Source organism: Lepidochelys kempii, chromosome 19 (genome assembly GCF_965140285.1).
Source record: "Lepidochelys kempii isolate rLepKem1 chromosome 19, rLepKem1.hap1, whole genome shotgun sequence".
Taxonomy (NCBI): domain Eukaryota; kingdom Metazoa; phylum Chordata; order Testudines; family Cheloniidae; genus Lepidochelys; species Lepidochelys kempii.
Genome location: NC_136398.1, coordinates 10150476 through 10166117, shown reverse-complemented (window position 1 = coordinate 10166117; position 15642 = coordinate 10150476). Strand labels below are relative to the sequence as shown.

At 44.3% G+C, this 15642-nt stretch overlaps 1 protein-coding gene across 1 annotated transcript in view; it reads right to left on the bottom strand.

The window, feature by feature from the left end:
• The window catches only part of ARID1A (AT-rich interaction domain 1A), a 78663-nt gene that overhangs the window by 37800 nt on the left and 25221 nt on the right, over positions 1-15642 (bottom strand). Inside the window, exons 2-4 of the mRNA XM_073317971.2 lie at positions 13568-13780; positions 12346-12786; positions 10988-11101 (exon numbers count right to left, since the gene is read on the bottom strand). Of these exons, the coding sequence (XP_073174072.1) occupies positions 10988-11101; positions 12346-12786; positions 13568-13780 (768 nt within the window). The remainder of the gene's footprint in view (positions 1-10987; positions 11102-12345; positions 12787-13567; positions 13781-15642) is intronic.

Sequence of the window (15642 nt, the reverse complement as noted above, 5' to 3'; positions counted from 1 at the left end):
GGGAGGAAAGTGACTTTCTTCCTCCCATAATGAGAAACAGGGAATGCTTGGAAATCAGCACCACCATCGCCCGGTTCTATGCAGTGCGCCATGAGCAGATATTAGTGCACCTGGTTCATAGCCACCCCCTTTCCCCTGCATCCCTTTTCAAAAAAGTTTTAACCATCAGCAACCAGAAGAGAGATTTAAATAGAACTGACAAATCAGATTTCCACCCTCCCAAATGTGTCACTGCGAGCTCAACTGGGAGTGAGATCTATTGATTTGAACAAGGACCAAGAGAGAGCACCTACAAACTAGACAGTTTCCAGGTTCCTCTTTTGGGGAAGAAAGAGCGGTAAGATCGTGGTTGCAAACTAAAGGATGCATAAAATACTCTGAGTCCCACCACGTGGCAGTTACTCCATCCAACCAGTCTTTAAAATTGTGTCACTCATTCCCCGGCCCAAAAGGGAAGAAAAACTAAAGGCTAAAAAGGTAACTAAACGAAACTCCTCGGTATTCAGTCTCCTTTTTTGTTCTATGGACAAGCCATTTTTCCTTCTCTTCCTCCACGAGGAGGTCTGAGCTTCTCCAGAGTATCAGCGCTGCCAAGCGACTGTTCCAGGACAGGGACTAGAATATGGCAGAGAAATCTTTGTGCCGTTTCCGTCTCTGAAAAGCTCACTCTTCCAGGATGGCTTCAGACAAACTAGTAGAAGCTGCTGGCTCTAGCTGCAGCGCAGGGAAGGAGCGTTTGGAAAGGAGGCTGCCAGGAGGAGGGGCTCAGCGTCGCACAAGAAATTTTTTCTCAATTGCAAAAATAAGGTGCTGTTCTAATCCTCCTCAGCAAATCTAGGTGGGTCTGGCTGCTTTGGTGGAGATTGGGTATAGAATCCAGTGGGAGGGAGAGAGAGAAAGGTGCTGCTGGCTTTACTCCTTTCCTGCAACGGGAGACCTTGCAAAACACCCAGCACTGCTACTGCAGCAGCCATTGATTTTTCAGAGGTCGATACTCCACTCCCACAGATCTGCTCAGCAGGAGCTTCAAATCACATCTACTGCTTCTACTCTACACCACCCCTTCTACTGCTTCTGCTCTACACCACCCCTTCTTCTCTACGTTCCCCCCCCATAAAATTAAACACACACACCCCCCAAACACTGAGCAGCCAAGCAAACCCCATGTTCTCCCCCTCCTCTCAAAAAGAGAAATTCAAAGCTACAGTGGCAGTAGAAAGTAAGAGGAAGGAATAACGTGATTCATTCACGGAACAAGATGTCGCTGACGGAAAAACCCACCATCTAGGAGGCCAGCATTCTCTCCCTCCTCGGGGAATGCTGGGTGCTGATCTCTTCCGCAAGTTCCTGGGAAATACAACAGCAAAACTAGCTTACATTTAACCCTTTGAGGACCCCTCTTAGTTTCTACAAAGCACTCTAGCATTTAATTAGCATTAATGTAAGATGGGAAATGTTCAAAGCAGTGGTGGAAAATGCTCCTATTTTGGCTTTTCCTGGCTTGCCAAGGTAATTAGATTTATATTCTGATTAATATTCGTTATTTAACTGTTTAATCACAAAGGTTGCCCCAGCAAATGGATGGCAGCACAAATGAAGGGACCTGGACTCAACTCCCAAGCCAAACTTTTTGATCCCCAAACAGGTCAGAGCAGAAGAGGCTGTGGAAAGAGCACAGGTGACTCCTGGATGTGGTTACTTGAATAGTCACTCTTGCCACTAATCTTTCTGCTAGAGGATGCTCCCAGCAACATTTTCATGTTCTGGAGGGAGACATATCTAGACCACTTTAGTCAAGAACACTGGTCCAACTTGTGGCCTTGGGAAGGAAAATGTAAAAGAGTGGTACAACTCTCAAATGATTGACCACAACCTTGTGTTTTAGGTTTGTTTGTTTTCAAATGCACCTCATCCTCTATCTACAAAAGATGCAGTGTCTCATCCGAGGTCAAGACTCTGCCCTTATATAGAAAGTTAACCCCTTCGCTCTATCCCTAAGGATATGAGTTCCCAGCCCTGCTTCCTCATCATCTGCAAGGCATTCTTCATCTGTGATGTGTTCAGTTCAGACTCCAGAAGCATTTAGTCATCTCCGCATGTGATTACACCACCATGCCAACCACACATGGGTTTGGGTAGGCAAAGAAATGCAGCAAAGTCAGGAATTCAAAAAACTGTAGGAGATGTACAAGGCTCTAGGCCCACACACTGAATTTTGAGAAGGATTGTACCAAAAACTGAGCGAGCACAGCACAATACCCCTGAAAGTAAGATTTGAGTAAGGAAGTTCATGGGGGATGGGAAGGGGATTTGGAATTTAAAAAAAACAAAAACAAAACCAGCATCAAACGTTTGTAAGCCAGACATACCTTGCATTTCCCTCCTCTGAACCAGGCCACTGAAACAACCGTCCCCATTTCCTTGCTGGCTGTCACTTCCATGCAATTAACTCTGTAGCAGCCCTTCTGGGGCTTTCTAAAGGCACAGAGTTGTGTGTTCACAATGAAGGCACTTTCGCTCTGAGAAATCAGTCCAGCAGCACATCCCTATATTATGCTGTTGATCTGGATGGGCTAGGCCAGCTGGGAAACTGAGGTATTTAATCTAGGAAATTCTCCTTCCCCATCAGTTTACAGGAGTGAGCGTGGGCAAGGGGGGGAAAAAGTGAGTATAACCATGGCAACCCAGCCTATTCCATGCATTGCCCATTGCCGATTACTAGCCCCAGAAGTTGCCAGAACAGTCAATTACCAGAGACGTCTTTCTTGCCATTTCAGGAAACTCAACAGCCTCTTTAAGAGGTTTCTTCCTTCCTGGATAAAGACCCGATTAAAAATAATAAAAATCAATCACTCAACTCCTCCTCTGCTCCTCACTGGGAGTTTGTCTGAAGTCACACTGCAAATCCTACATCAGTAAGGACGTGGACAGCCCTAGCAAAGCAGCCGGTGCCTCCAGAAGGGGGCAGAGCAGACAGTTTGCTAAGGAAGCTGACCCTTGATCCTACCCTACTCTACACACAACACATACACCCACTCCCATGAGAACCACATGGGGGCAATTTTCTCCCAGGACGCTTGTAACTTGCATGCATTAGTTCCCAGGAGAAGTCAGTCCTGAATGCCATGGGTGTATTTACATGACGATGCTTGCCTGTCAATTGAGAGCTCAGGTGAGATGGTACTAAAGCCTGTACAATCACCAGCCAAAAAGTTACCCACCTCCATTTATCCCTTAACCGTCCTGTGCGGAGAGCAGAAGAATGAGCACATGTTCTCCTTGCCCCTCCCACCTTTCTTCAACCCTCCAGTGAGAGGTTAGTGTCTTTTGCCGAGACTCGAGACTCGTCCTCCCAACACATCAGACTGCCAGAGGGAGACTTCTGCAGACTGAGCCAGTGGCAAAAGGGAACAGGTCTCCTCACTTTGCAACAGACCTCCCTGGAGAAGCTTTCAAACTAAACAGGCCATCTTTCAAAGACTAGACTCTAGAGCTCCTTCTAGGGTGCAAAATAACGGCCACGCGTTTTCATTGGCTGTATCTGACTGAAGCGGGGGGGGGGGAACACTATTGTTAGGAATCCAAGATCAGAATGGGTCATCCTACAGCAATTTCCTGATTAAACACTGACCTGCCTATTTACTGTAGCCAGGCTTAAAAGCATATTGTAAAGAGTAAGAAACAAGACTGTCTTTCCAGACAAACTCTGTCATTCCTCAAAGGAGGTAGAAAACTAACAAATATAAAACAAGCTAATTGAAATTGTTCCTATGAAAACAAAAGGCTCCAGCAGTTAGGGGAATCTGTGTAACATATACAGGCAGGAAGCAGAGCTGAGCCACCAACGACCAGAATAGAAACAGGAAACGGGCCCTGGATCGAGCATAGAGAAATCTGCTGCAAGCACAAGCTCCAGCACGAAGCAGAGGGAAAGCAAACTGCATCAGTGGCTCAGAGCAGCATGATTTACAAGGTGGAAGCGGATTGGCTACCCCGGCAGAGAGAAACCGAACACGCAGGGTTCAGCGCTGTTCAGAACAGCCATGGCTGATACAGCAGTGGGGGTGGGGAATTTCCTTCTACACACCGGGTTAGACTAGCTTAGTCCAAAACTGGAGGGAGGGGTGGGAGGAGAGAAATTGCCACATGGACAAATAGCAAAGCAACCTGGAGAAGCAGGTCACACACAGAAAGCAGGTCACAAGAGTGACTAAAAGATCATGCAGTGCTGCTGTAGCACTCGGTCGCAGGATATTAGAGAGACAAGGTGGGTGAGGTAATCTCTTTTATTGGACCAACTCCTGTTGGTGAGAGAGGCAAGCTTTCGAGCTACAAAAGAGATCTTGGAAAGGTACCTTTCCTGGATCAGAGTACCTTTCCCAGTCATGAGGAAAGGGTCCATGTAGCTTGGTCTCTCTTACACCAACAGAAGTTGATCCAGTAAAAGATATTCACCCACCTTGTCTTTAGATTATGTACTAGAGGTGCTAGTGGCATTCAACACCTTTCTCAAGCCCATAAAGAGCTATTAAACAAAACCCCCGCAAAAACCCCAAAGCTCAGAGAAGCTCAGCGCTCCAGAGAAATAGCACGAAAGTGTTACCAGCCACAAGATCATAGCAGAGAAAAAAAAAATCCTAGAAGAATTAACGAGGAAACTTTGTCAAAAGTTGATACAGGGGGATTCATTCAACTCCCATTGTCAAAACAGGCTTTGTAGGAACCTTCGTGAAGCACCAGACATAGGATTTCAGGAATTGCACACTTTGGGACAAGTTACAGGAGTGTTTCCCATCTAAACATTTCTGTGGTGCCCAGTCACGATAGCATAAAAGTGCCAAATGGCTCTGACATTTATACATTGCTGGTCCTCTTCAATGGCTTGTAGTCAGAAATAGGAGCCAAAAGTCCAGAAACAAACAAGTTTACAAAAAATGTTCAGCAGGAAGCCTCAACAGGGAAGGAAGCTGACTGAGTTCACTATTAGATTTAAACTCTGAATATCTATTTCTTCCTCCAAGTTACCAGTCTGGCTCTGCACTTGGTCTTCAGCACCTAACATTCAAATAAAGATATTTGTGGCTTTTTTCCCCCAGCAGCAACTTCCTCAAGTCAGCTTTTAGCCATAATTTAGTTTGCAGTTCTGATTATTTCCAGTCAGGGGGATCGTGCAGAAGATGACGACATTTTACTCACAGACACAGCTGACTGAACTCACAAATTATTCTACCTTTCAGTACTTATAAATATAAAAAGGGGGAGGGAGAAGAGAGAAAGAAACAGACTGCAAAGTGGAAATAATGGTAAATTTTGTTAATCCCACCAGCACTTCCTGACACGCCCCAGATGCCAAGAAATAAACGGATGCTAAGTATTTGGGGTAGCAAGGAGGTAGAGAAGAGCCAAATAATTCCCAGACTGCCACACCACATACAACAGGAGAGCAGGGCCGCTTTTCACCCCTTCCCCAAAACTATTATCCAGTTTGAACGAAAATGATCGAGACTGCAAAAGTACGAAGCCATAGCAAAGGTGAAAAGTGAGATTTGGTTTTTGAATTCTCATTTGTCCTCAAAAAGGTGAAAGACCTTTTACCCCAAACATCCAATGGCAAGTGAGTGATCAGTATATGCAGCTACTAAACTGCAGGATCAAAGAAGATCAGCTTTAAAATACCCTGAAATCTAAGCCAGAGTGTCCCAATACCACAGCTAGGGCTCTGCACTTGGAAAAGTAATAAATTACTAGGTATGTTGACAATTGTCCCTTGATGTTCTCCAGATTAGGTCTCAGTGCTTTTAGGAGCTCTCATTAAGGTCCTTCAGGACAACCAGTAAGCCAGGGACGGCTGCAGCGCACAGTTGCGCTTAGTTTTTACAAAAGCTCTTCCGAGCCAGTCCTGAACCAGGACTCCAGTAAATTATTTAAACCTATTGTATACTTGTAGTTCCCCTCCTCCTGCACTCAAAACCAAGCCGTGAACTCTCAACCCTGGTGACTCGATACCCTATTTATTCCTCTTAGGGCAGAGCTGCCACGACCAGAAGTCACCTTTTACAGTAAAGTCAAACAGCTCATCAGATGCTGAAATTGCAGACTGGCACCAGCGCTCACGGTTGCTCTGAAGTTTTCCCCCTCAATTTTATGTCAACATTTCTGCTTGGGTGAAGATTATCTCACCTTCACAAACTGAAGAGGCGATCAAAATGCGTTCCTACCTGAAGATTAGTTTTCCACCATTTTCATTTTGACAGGGAAGCCACCCTATACCTGTTTATGGGGTGCAATACTTTATGCCCAACCTGAAATATTACCACGGTTCCTCATAAAAGGAAGAAAGTCGGAGTCCCTTCAGCAAACCAACCTGAAACCACCACCAAACTTGTTTGGCTTCACCAGGTTAACCACAACATTCAGCTCTCCTGCCCTCATGGACAAGTACAGGGCTGGTTTGCAGAAACAAGAAAAAGCCAAGTTTAAATAGGAGCAAGTTTCTATTGGCACAGAAAACCTAGCAGCAATTTAGGGCTACAAGGATTAGAGCGCAGCGTGCACTTATTGGAACAAGGCGAGAGACAAAATGCAGTCTAGCAAAAGAATAAATGCAAACATTAGTCATTACTGGTGGACGATACAGGCTAGACTGTCAACTAGAGTAATAAAAAATCAGCATAGCTTTATCAATGGAGCAGCACCCGCTGAGGATCTGGCCCTACATCCTAATTCCATATTCTTATGCCTCCTACAAAACTACAAGTAAAGTGTCTCCGAGTTCCCTACCAGGCCACCAACATATCCATTCTTCTGACACAGGAACGCCTTCGTTTCTACATCTTCTAACCACATAATTCTCTCGGGTTCCAAGAGAACTGCCTAAAATCAAGTGTCGGTAAGCAAGAAAACCAACTTGAGACAAAGGAGGAGGAAACAGACTAACAAAAAAAAAAAAAAAAAAAAGAAGAAGACGACACTGATTTAAGAATTCAGGACCTTCTGCAAAAAAAATTCCTAGCCTAGACTTTAACACACAGCCCTTTGGATAATGATGCTCAGTCATATTTCAGATGAAGCAGAAACATTAAACCTACCACCATACTACATAGATATTGAGAACACCAATCAAGGAAGAGGCTAATTAAGAGGAAGGGGTGGAAATCAAGGGAAGGCAAAGGAGAAGAGATGAATGAAGCAGCTTTTAGACCTTTCACATCCCCGCACTTTCAACCATGTTTCTAACCCTTAGAGTAAACTGCAACTCTTATTTATGAAGTATGCTTTAGGAGAACACACTGCCACTAGGTTTGTGAAGGTTGTGCAATAAACTCTGCATGGGATTAACGTCTCACGTAAGGGAAAATTAGTATTTTTTGGGACACTGACCTGCCATTTCCCCCTCCAGTCCTACTGAGGAGGTCTATAACTCAAGATTAGACAAGAGGAAGGGAACAGAAGAAAGGATCCACGCTTAGCACAGAAGAGAGCTCTCTGATTTCACCTAAACACTGCTGAAAGCCAACTCCTCCCAAACCAGAGAGCAGCTATTGTAATTAATAGCTGGAGATATGGTACTCCGATTCTGCAAGAGTCAAGGTCTCAAGAAGCTGAACACCAAACAAACTGGCTGCTACTTGCCAGAGAGAGTCTCTTGCTGATGATCAGAGGTTTAGGATCCCCTAGGAGGAAGAAATTTATACTAATGATTACGCCATTTATTACCTCTAGACACTAAGACTACACACTGTCCCTCCCATACACAAAAGAGTTATCTAAGTTTAGTTAAGTGAATTGCTGATGGAGACTCCCTAGGAATCAAAGAATTCTTCAGAAAAATTCTTCACCCAGACTATTGTAGGGAAAATTGCCTTTGCCAGGCACCTACCTGGATCTGCCACTGCTTTAAAGACATCTGTGTCACTGGGTAGCCGCAGTATATTTACTCACATGCTTTTCAAGTCTACTCTTCAGAAAGGGGGAGAGAGACCAGAAAGAAGGACTTACCCTATAAAAGCCCAATAACTTGTGAACCAAAGTGGAAGGCCAGACATTTTTTGCAATCTACAGATGAGCAAACAAAGCATTAGATAAGTCTGTGAAATGAATTTCAAACTCTTGCAACATTCCTCTATTTCAGATTCTCACAGCAGTGAAAGAAACATACATCAGAGAATGATACAAAGATTAGTTCTCTAAAGTTACTGAACAGATTCCTAGACCACCACCACCAGAGACCAGCTACACATTCCTCAGAGAGATCTTGACTAGACTGGCAAGAAGTGCCACATAGCCTGGACATTCCTATTAGACTTATGGTTAAGTACCTCGGAGACTGACTTCCTTTTTTTCTTATTTTTTAAAGTGTTTCCCCCTTCACTGCCTAAAGTTTCAACACAGGCACTAAGTCTGATGGAGACATATGAAAACTCTGGCCCTTATGCAATTAAGAAAAAAAGCCTTTAAATATATTTAACCTCCTAAGCAGAGAGGCCTAGAAAACAGCAGTATTCACTTTAGCCAGAGCTGCTCTACAGGTCAGTAATTAAGAAGCTGCATTTCACAGGTTGCCAGTTACCAAGGTGCACAATAGCGGCTACTCTGCAGGGCTTATTGATCGTAGGGAAGCACCTAAAACTTTCAAACGTGAAAGGCCACAGTACTACCTATGGTTCTATAAGGCACTTATACGGCTGCTTGGGAAAGTTACTCTATTATGAGGGAATCCAAAATTCCTAATTGACCATCCAACTTTGAGGGACACGGGGAGAAGAATGAAAAGCGTACATTTACACTTTAACAGAAAAAAATCCTTAACAAGGACTCCATATCAAGCTATTCTGCCGCCAGACCTCCCAGTACAGAAGCCAAGGGAAAAGTTGCCTATTGGAACAAAAATGGGTAGATAATATTAACACCCGCAAACATTCCCTTTTTACAGATACAGAAGTTCTTTGAGACAAAACTGGATGTGCATCAGACAGTAAGTAGACAAGAGTGTTCACCTTAAAGCTAGAGTTAACAATTCCCTTCATATTAACAGGAGATGGAATTCTGGGAAACAAAAATGGAGGTAGTTTTTTTGTTTGTTTTTTAAATCCTGCACATCTACAAATTTATTTATATACATACATACCCCAGACACACACACACACACACACACAGAGACCTATATACATACACACAAATTTAAAAAAAAAAAAAAAGGATGGGTACCAGGCTCTAGGAAGCCATTGACAGACTGACTGATGGCCTTTGATTTCACTATCTAATCCTTGAAAGTCAGAGACTGAAAGGCTGTAAAAATGTTTGGTTAAAATAGAACACTGGGTCTTACACAGAGCGAACACCTAACGCAACACTAACAGCAACACTGGATTGAGTTCCATATGCTACAGAGGTCTAGAAGAGATTTCTCACATGGGAAGCTTAAGTACACGTCAGACACTGATGGATATGTTAAAATTCAAGCTTCTAAACACGACAGAACTCCCACATTTCCAATTCCGCTATTCCATAATAGAGCCACTTTGAAGGTGAATTTGAAGAGGGCTCAAGGAGAGACCACATTTATCCATAACACCACAAAAACAAACTCCCACTTGGCTCTGAGCAGGAGCCACTTCTGCTAAAGAGAACAATTCACCCCTATATTCTGAGTCAGATGGAGCTGATTGGAAGGATTCATGGAGACAGCATCAACAGTGCTACTAATCATGACACTCCACTGCTCAGATTCAGAGTGATTTCTTCAATAGCTACACTTTCCCTACATTGCAAGACAGAAGATGGGTCATAAAGAAGGACTTGGAGTGGAAAAAAACATGCTGTTTAAAGATTCTCAACTCCTCAGAACAAAATTAATCTTTGGAATCAGGGTCCAAAAGTAGCCAACACCAAAATAAAATTAACCCATTTTGTTATCAAACTTAAGAGTCTGATCTGCATTTTGATGACATAACTTGCCCCCATGATCCATGGAACTGTTTAGAAGGGCTCACCACAGACCAAAAAACTGGATGCTACTGTTGAAAGCAAGAATAACTTCTGCTATGCACACAACTCATTCTCCTTTGACCAATCCAACTGCAGTCTAGGAAGGAGCTTTATCCTAGATGCTAAAGGAAAAGAACTTCTATCTGATTATAAGTCGAAAATAATTCTTCAGTGAAATCAAACTGAGTTCAACAGCTCAAACTCTTCTTTTGAGCCATAGGCATGGATCTGCTTGGTCAGCCCATTCCAGACCTTTAAAGGAGAAATGTATCAACCCTCCCCACTAAATTGCTACATTCTAGGAAGTTTAAAACCAAGATAAGAGACGCATCTCGCTCAACAAGCATCCAGAATGTTGTCCCCAAAAATCTGGTAAGTTTACAAATTATATAATAGTTCAAATGTTTAAAAAAAACCCACAAAACAAGCAGATTTGGAGTTAAGAGGAAACTACTGTCCTGGCTGCAGTGAAAGGAGCTAACTCCAGGTCTGAGTAACCTGTCTTATTCACAATCTGTTCAGTCATGTTGGACCCAAGGTGTACAAATCAGCAACATAATAATCCACTGACACATAGGTAGTGGCTACAATTCTACTAGACTATTAACATACATGTAATACTGGGTTAAACTGGAATACAAAAACAAAACATAACCAAAAAACCAAACAAGCCAGCCACTGCACCCCTATATTTTAAAAGGGACAAAACCAGAGGCTGCCCTAGTGATCAGTTCTCTTCAGCAAGAAACATAAGCATCCCAGAGTGCCAGTCAAATATTTAGGCCAGGGCTTCCAAGGTTAAAAAAAGTTTACCCTCAGCTTCATTACTTTTGGAAGTTATATCTAATCTCCAGGGGGAAATCAGAAGCTATTGACTAAAAGCAAGAAGCATAGGCAGCATCTATACCTGCTTCCATCTGGAACACTACCAGTCAGTACTAGTGATCCTGGTGAGCTTCTTTCCTCACACCAGTCACTTACAGACAGCCTCACCACTCACCGGCAGGCTGGAGGGCCTTGATTGAAGATTCAAGTTCATATCTTCTTGTCCTTTACTGGAAGCCATTGAGGGGGCAGAGGATGCCTGGGACCCAAATGAGTCTTGAGATAACTCCTGAAACACAAAGAAAACACAGAAGTGAAATATGGACTCCACAGCATTCAGTCTTGGAGCATTCCAGCAACAAGAAGGCAACAGTTCATGTACCACTCGAGAGCATTTGCCCAAAACAAGGAGGGAGACAAAACAGAGGAACTAAGTTAGCATCCCCTGCCTCCACACAGGATCAAGGCTGCTGATGGACAGCTAGGCCAAGTGTCCGTACTAGAAGTAATTTCAGCACTAGGAATCTAAAAAAGATAGTAATTTTCCAGCTATTGCTCTATTTTTCACAATACAGACAGTTTAAGAACCAAGATCTCTTGTAGGCACTTTCTCTTCCTAACTTCTAAACCTTTCCTCTGGAAACTATGGCAATTAATTACACATATTAATAGAGCTGCTCCAAAAACAGAACAGTTTTCTGAGAAGTTCTGCCAAGATTTTTGATCTTCCTCACAAAAATTGTGAATTTCAAAGGTTTTCAGACAACTCCATGCTTAAGTATTAGAACATTAAGGCAGATGAAGATAATTTTACCTTTAACGTAACAGGCCTTGCTCTTTGATTAAAAACTCCATTTCATATTTGTGCTGGGCATTTCACTTCCCCACAAGTGTAGAGCCCTCTATATTCCCTGCTACTCTGACCTCTCCAGGTCACTTTGTATCTATTCTTCATTTGCTTCCTCCCCCAAATTTGGGGCCCATCTGTACACTGACTAAGTTTACATGGAAAAGCCTCACCCAAGCAACAAAGTAGCCACTCAGGGTGCAGATAGCTTGTTACTTTCAGTGATAAAAAAAAAAAAAAAGGCTCCCAATGTCTTGGGAGTCTTGCACTGCGCTACAAAAGCAGCAGGAAGACCAAAAGTGTGTCATCACTATGATAAGCACTGCAGCTCTGTGGACCACCTGGAGACATTCCATGGACCACAGTTTGAAAGCCATTCAAGTGAACCGTCCTTTAGACTGGTATTGCCAATTAACAGCATTCACTAAGTACAAACAGTAGTTTCTGAACCCTACAGCCTTGGTGACTTTCTCTGCATAGCAGCCCACCTCTGTGCCTTCAGCCATCTCATTTCTACATCACAGCCGGAGGAGATACAGATCTATGCCAAGCTAAGAGGGCAATACATGTATTAGTTTAATCATAGGTAAGCAGGCGTGCACTGGTTTTAAAATGCACAGAGAACTAAACTCTGCAAACTCCCGTAGTTACCCCCAGAAGGAGATAGCGAGCAGCAGAGGTCCTACCTGTGGAGGCGGGAAGCGTTGCTGGGAGTAGGCAGGCTGCTGCTGCGGCTGAGGTTGTGACTGAGGGTATGAAGACGACTGCTGAGAAAGAGCAGAGGAGGCGGTTTGCTGAGGTGGTTGCTGCTGCTGGTAGGGCGACTGTGCCTGGGAGTATGGAGGCTGACTCTGCTGATGTTGCTGGGCCGCGGGCTGCTGCTGGGGATACGGGGACGGGGACTGCTGATGCGGCGGCTGGGACTGCGGCTGGGGGTACGGAGTCTGCGGCGGCTGAGACGGAGTCTGCGGCTGTTGATAAGAAGGCTGGGAGTGAGAGGTCTGGGACGGTGGCTGCTGAGAGTATGGAGGCTGCTGTTGCTGGGGATGAGGACTTTGCTGGTTGTAATATGGAGTCTGGCTCTGCTGTCCATATGCACTTGGGCCCTGCTGTCCATAAGGAGGAATCTACAAAAGAAGAGTAGAATCATGCAAGTTAGAAACTGATTCAGATACGTTCTAGTGGTTTGTGGAATCTGAGTTCCTGCAGCCATGACTCCCAGGCAGCTGTGCTGGGCAATTAACTGGACAGGTCATGGAAACGCTGCTGTCTAGAGGAGTATGCCGCTGAGGAAACAGGGAAGCCAGTGCTGTGCCAGATTCCCTCTGGCAAGAACAGATCTTTAATATGGACCCATAAGGACTTTGTTGTGATGTCTATTAGTCCATCCTCAAATGTAAGTAAATCACCAAAGAGTGAAGTCTCGATGCAAAGGCAGCCTTTTGCATTCTGCGAGAGATCAGGAGGAGACGACGACTGTACGAAGCAGTGAGCCACCCCAACCTGACATTTCTGTTACTCCGAGGAGTAGTTATCTCTCTGCTCCGGTTTACAGATTTGTGTAGATGCTGTTTTAATCCACTAACTGCTTCCCCTTCCGCCCCCGCCCCCATTACACTTGTGATACTGAAGATTTATGGTCACCTCTCTGGAAAGCAAGACCACCACAGATCCTTGTCCTTCACATAAGGATTCATCTGTTTAAGTCCAACCACAACACAACGCAGCCTAAACAACAAATACTATTTTCACCTCAGTAACGGAGAGTGGTACACAGCTGACTTTGTTTAAGGCTGACCCCGTTAGCACACACATTCATACGCCATATTTAAAAGAGTTCACTCATCTGCTCGTCAGAGAAGAATGGGTTGTGGTGAAGCGTGAGAGGCGTTTTATTTTTTGCTCTACCTGCTGAGCATACGGGATGCTGCCCATTGCACTCTGTGTCCTGCCTTGCATTCCCATGGGATATCTCTGGGGAGTCTGCGGCCCATAGGGCTGTCCTGGATATCCATGCCCTTGCTGTGGCCCCGACTGAGGTGCCTGCTGCTGTGTGTATGGGTTACTTCCTCCATATGGCTGAGGTCTCATTTTCCCCATCTGATCCATTGGGCTTGATGGCTGTGAAGAAAGTAATGAGATGTATACAAGCTGAATGTACATCACATTGGCGTATACAATCCTTACTCCCATAAAACCACAAAACTGCAGTCATACTATAAAATACAGCATCGCTCTCTGGAGGAGAAGCAAGCACACAGGGCCTACAGATACTCCCCACAGCACTAATCCCCAGCTGTGAGGAATCTTTTTACACTCTGCCATCTCCTCTGAGGCCTGGAGAAAGGAAGGAGAGAGAAGGGTCATTAGGGGAAAGGGAAGTCAGTTGATATATCCAACTGGGGGACTAAAGAGCAGTGGAAGGGTCTTTTCCCACAGCAGGGTGTGGTTTAAGCAGCAAGTACACCACGAATAATTAAATTCAATGCAAAAAGCTGTGTTAATACAATGCTACAGCTGAAAATTTAAAAACGTACAGAAGTCAAAAGGCTAGGGCTCCCACAGCAACCTCCTGGCACTGATAGTTTCTTGCATACCTCTACATGCAGTTAATTTGGCCTTTTATGCATTTAAATTTAGCCACACGGTTGCATTAATCCAGACATTTATTTCAGAGTGTGGTGCTACATGTGTACACGCCAATGCATGTGTAAAGTTGCATTTCCACTTTTTAATGTGTTTTACATGTTTCTTGCGTAATTTTTGGAACACAACAATATAAAATGCCCTCATTAGCTTTTAGAGCCATGCCCAGGGAAAGGATGGAGTTTTAGAACTAAGACTTTAAAAAAAATAAAAAAATAAAAATAATAAAAAAAAATGTTATCCAAGTACATGTGCACTCGTGGCACACATTGTAGGAAGAGGCTAACACCAAGATAGTTTCCCTTGCCTGTAATTTTGACCAGAGTCAGTCCATCTTTGAATCCTCTCAGTTCCCCCATCCTCATCTGCTTCCACCTGATCAAGCTCAGGCCCTGGTCACCGTTTTTTGAGTCCTGTGTAACTCACCCTTCCCTACTTATCGCCATCCCTTCCTACACCCCACCCCACCAATGATGCCAGCCCCTCACATAAATATCAGTGTTTTAAACACCCAGCCACCACCATATGCTGCCTCCTAAGCTGTCAAGTAGACAAGCCCTGTGTTGATATAACTTATGTCGCTCAGGGTGTGACTAAGACACACCCGAGTGACATAAGTTACAGTGAACTGACTGTGTGGACAGCGCTGTGTTGGCGGAAGAGCTACTCCTGCTGACCTGGCTACCACTTCTCGGGGAGGTGGCTTTATTATGCCGACAGGAAAGCTCTCTCATCAGCACAGAGCGTCTTCACCAGCTGCACCGCTGCAGCACTTCTAGCATAGACTAGCCCCTATGCACAGATCTCTCTGCCTTTGATCACCTGCAAGGCTAATGCCACTTTTGAAATCCCTTTTTAAGAGTCACTTCTGCCAGGACGCCCACAGGACTGCTCCTGATAAACTTTAAGAGTAATGGGTTTATATTTAGCCTTTAAAATATAGTACTTTGCAGTTCCGAACTGCAGTCACATCACCACCTTGGCCACAGCACGCATCTTTAGATGGAGATTCTCTAGGTCTGTCTCTCTATATTGAGAGCAACTAGCATACTACAGGCACTACCAGAAATGAAAAGCAAGTTTGACAATTAACACACCGTTCTAAACTGAGGCCCTTTAAATCAAAGTCTGTACATGACAGAAGTGTAAACTGCATCCCTAAGGAAAGGGGTAAAAAAAAACTTAATACACATCTCTGATGCTTGTAATCCAAGCAGGCTAACTTGTCTCCACCAGGGCTGCAGCATGCATCAGCAGCGATATAGCATGTGGCCCCTTCCTTCCAAATCTCTCATTACACACACACACTTCATGGATAGGGCTTTAACTGCCCTAGC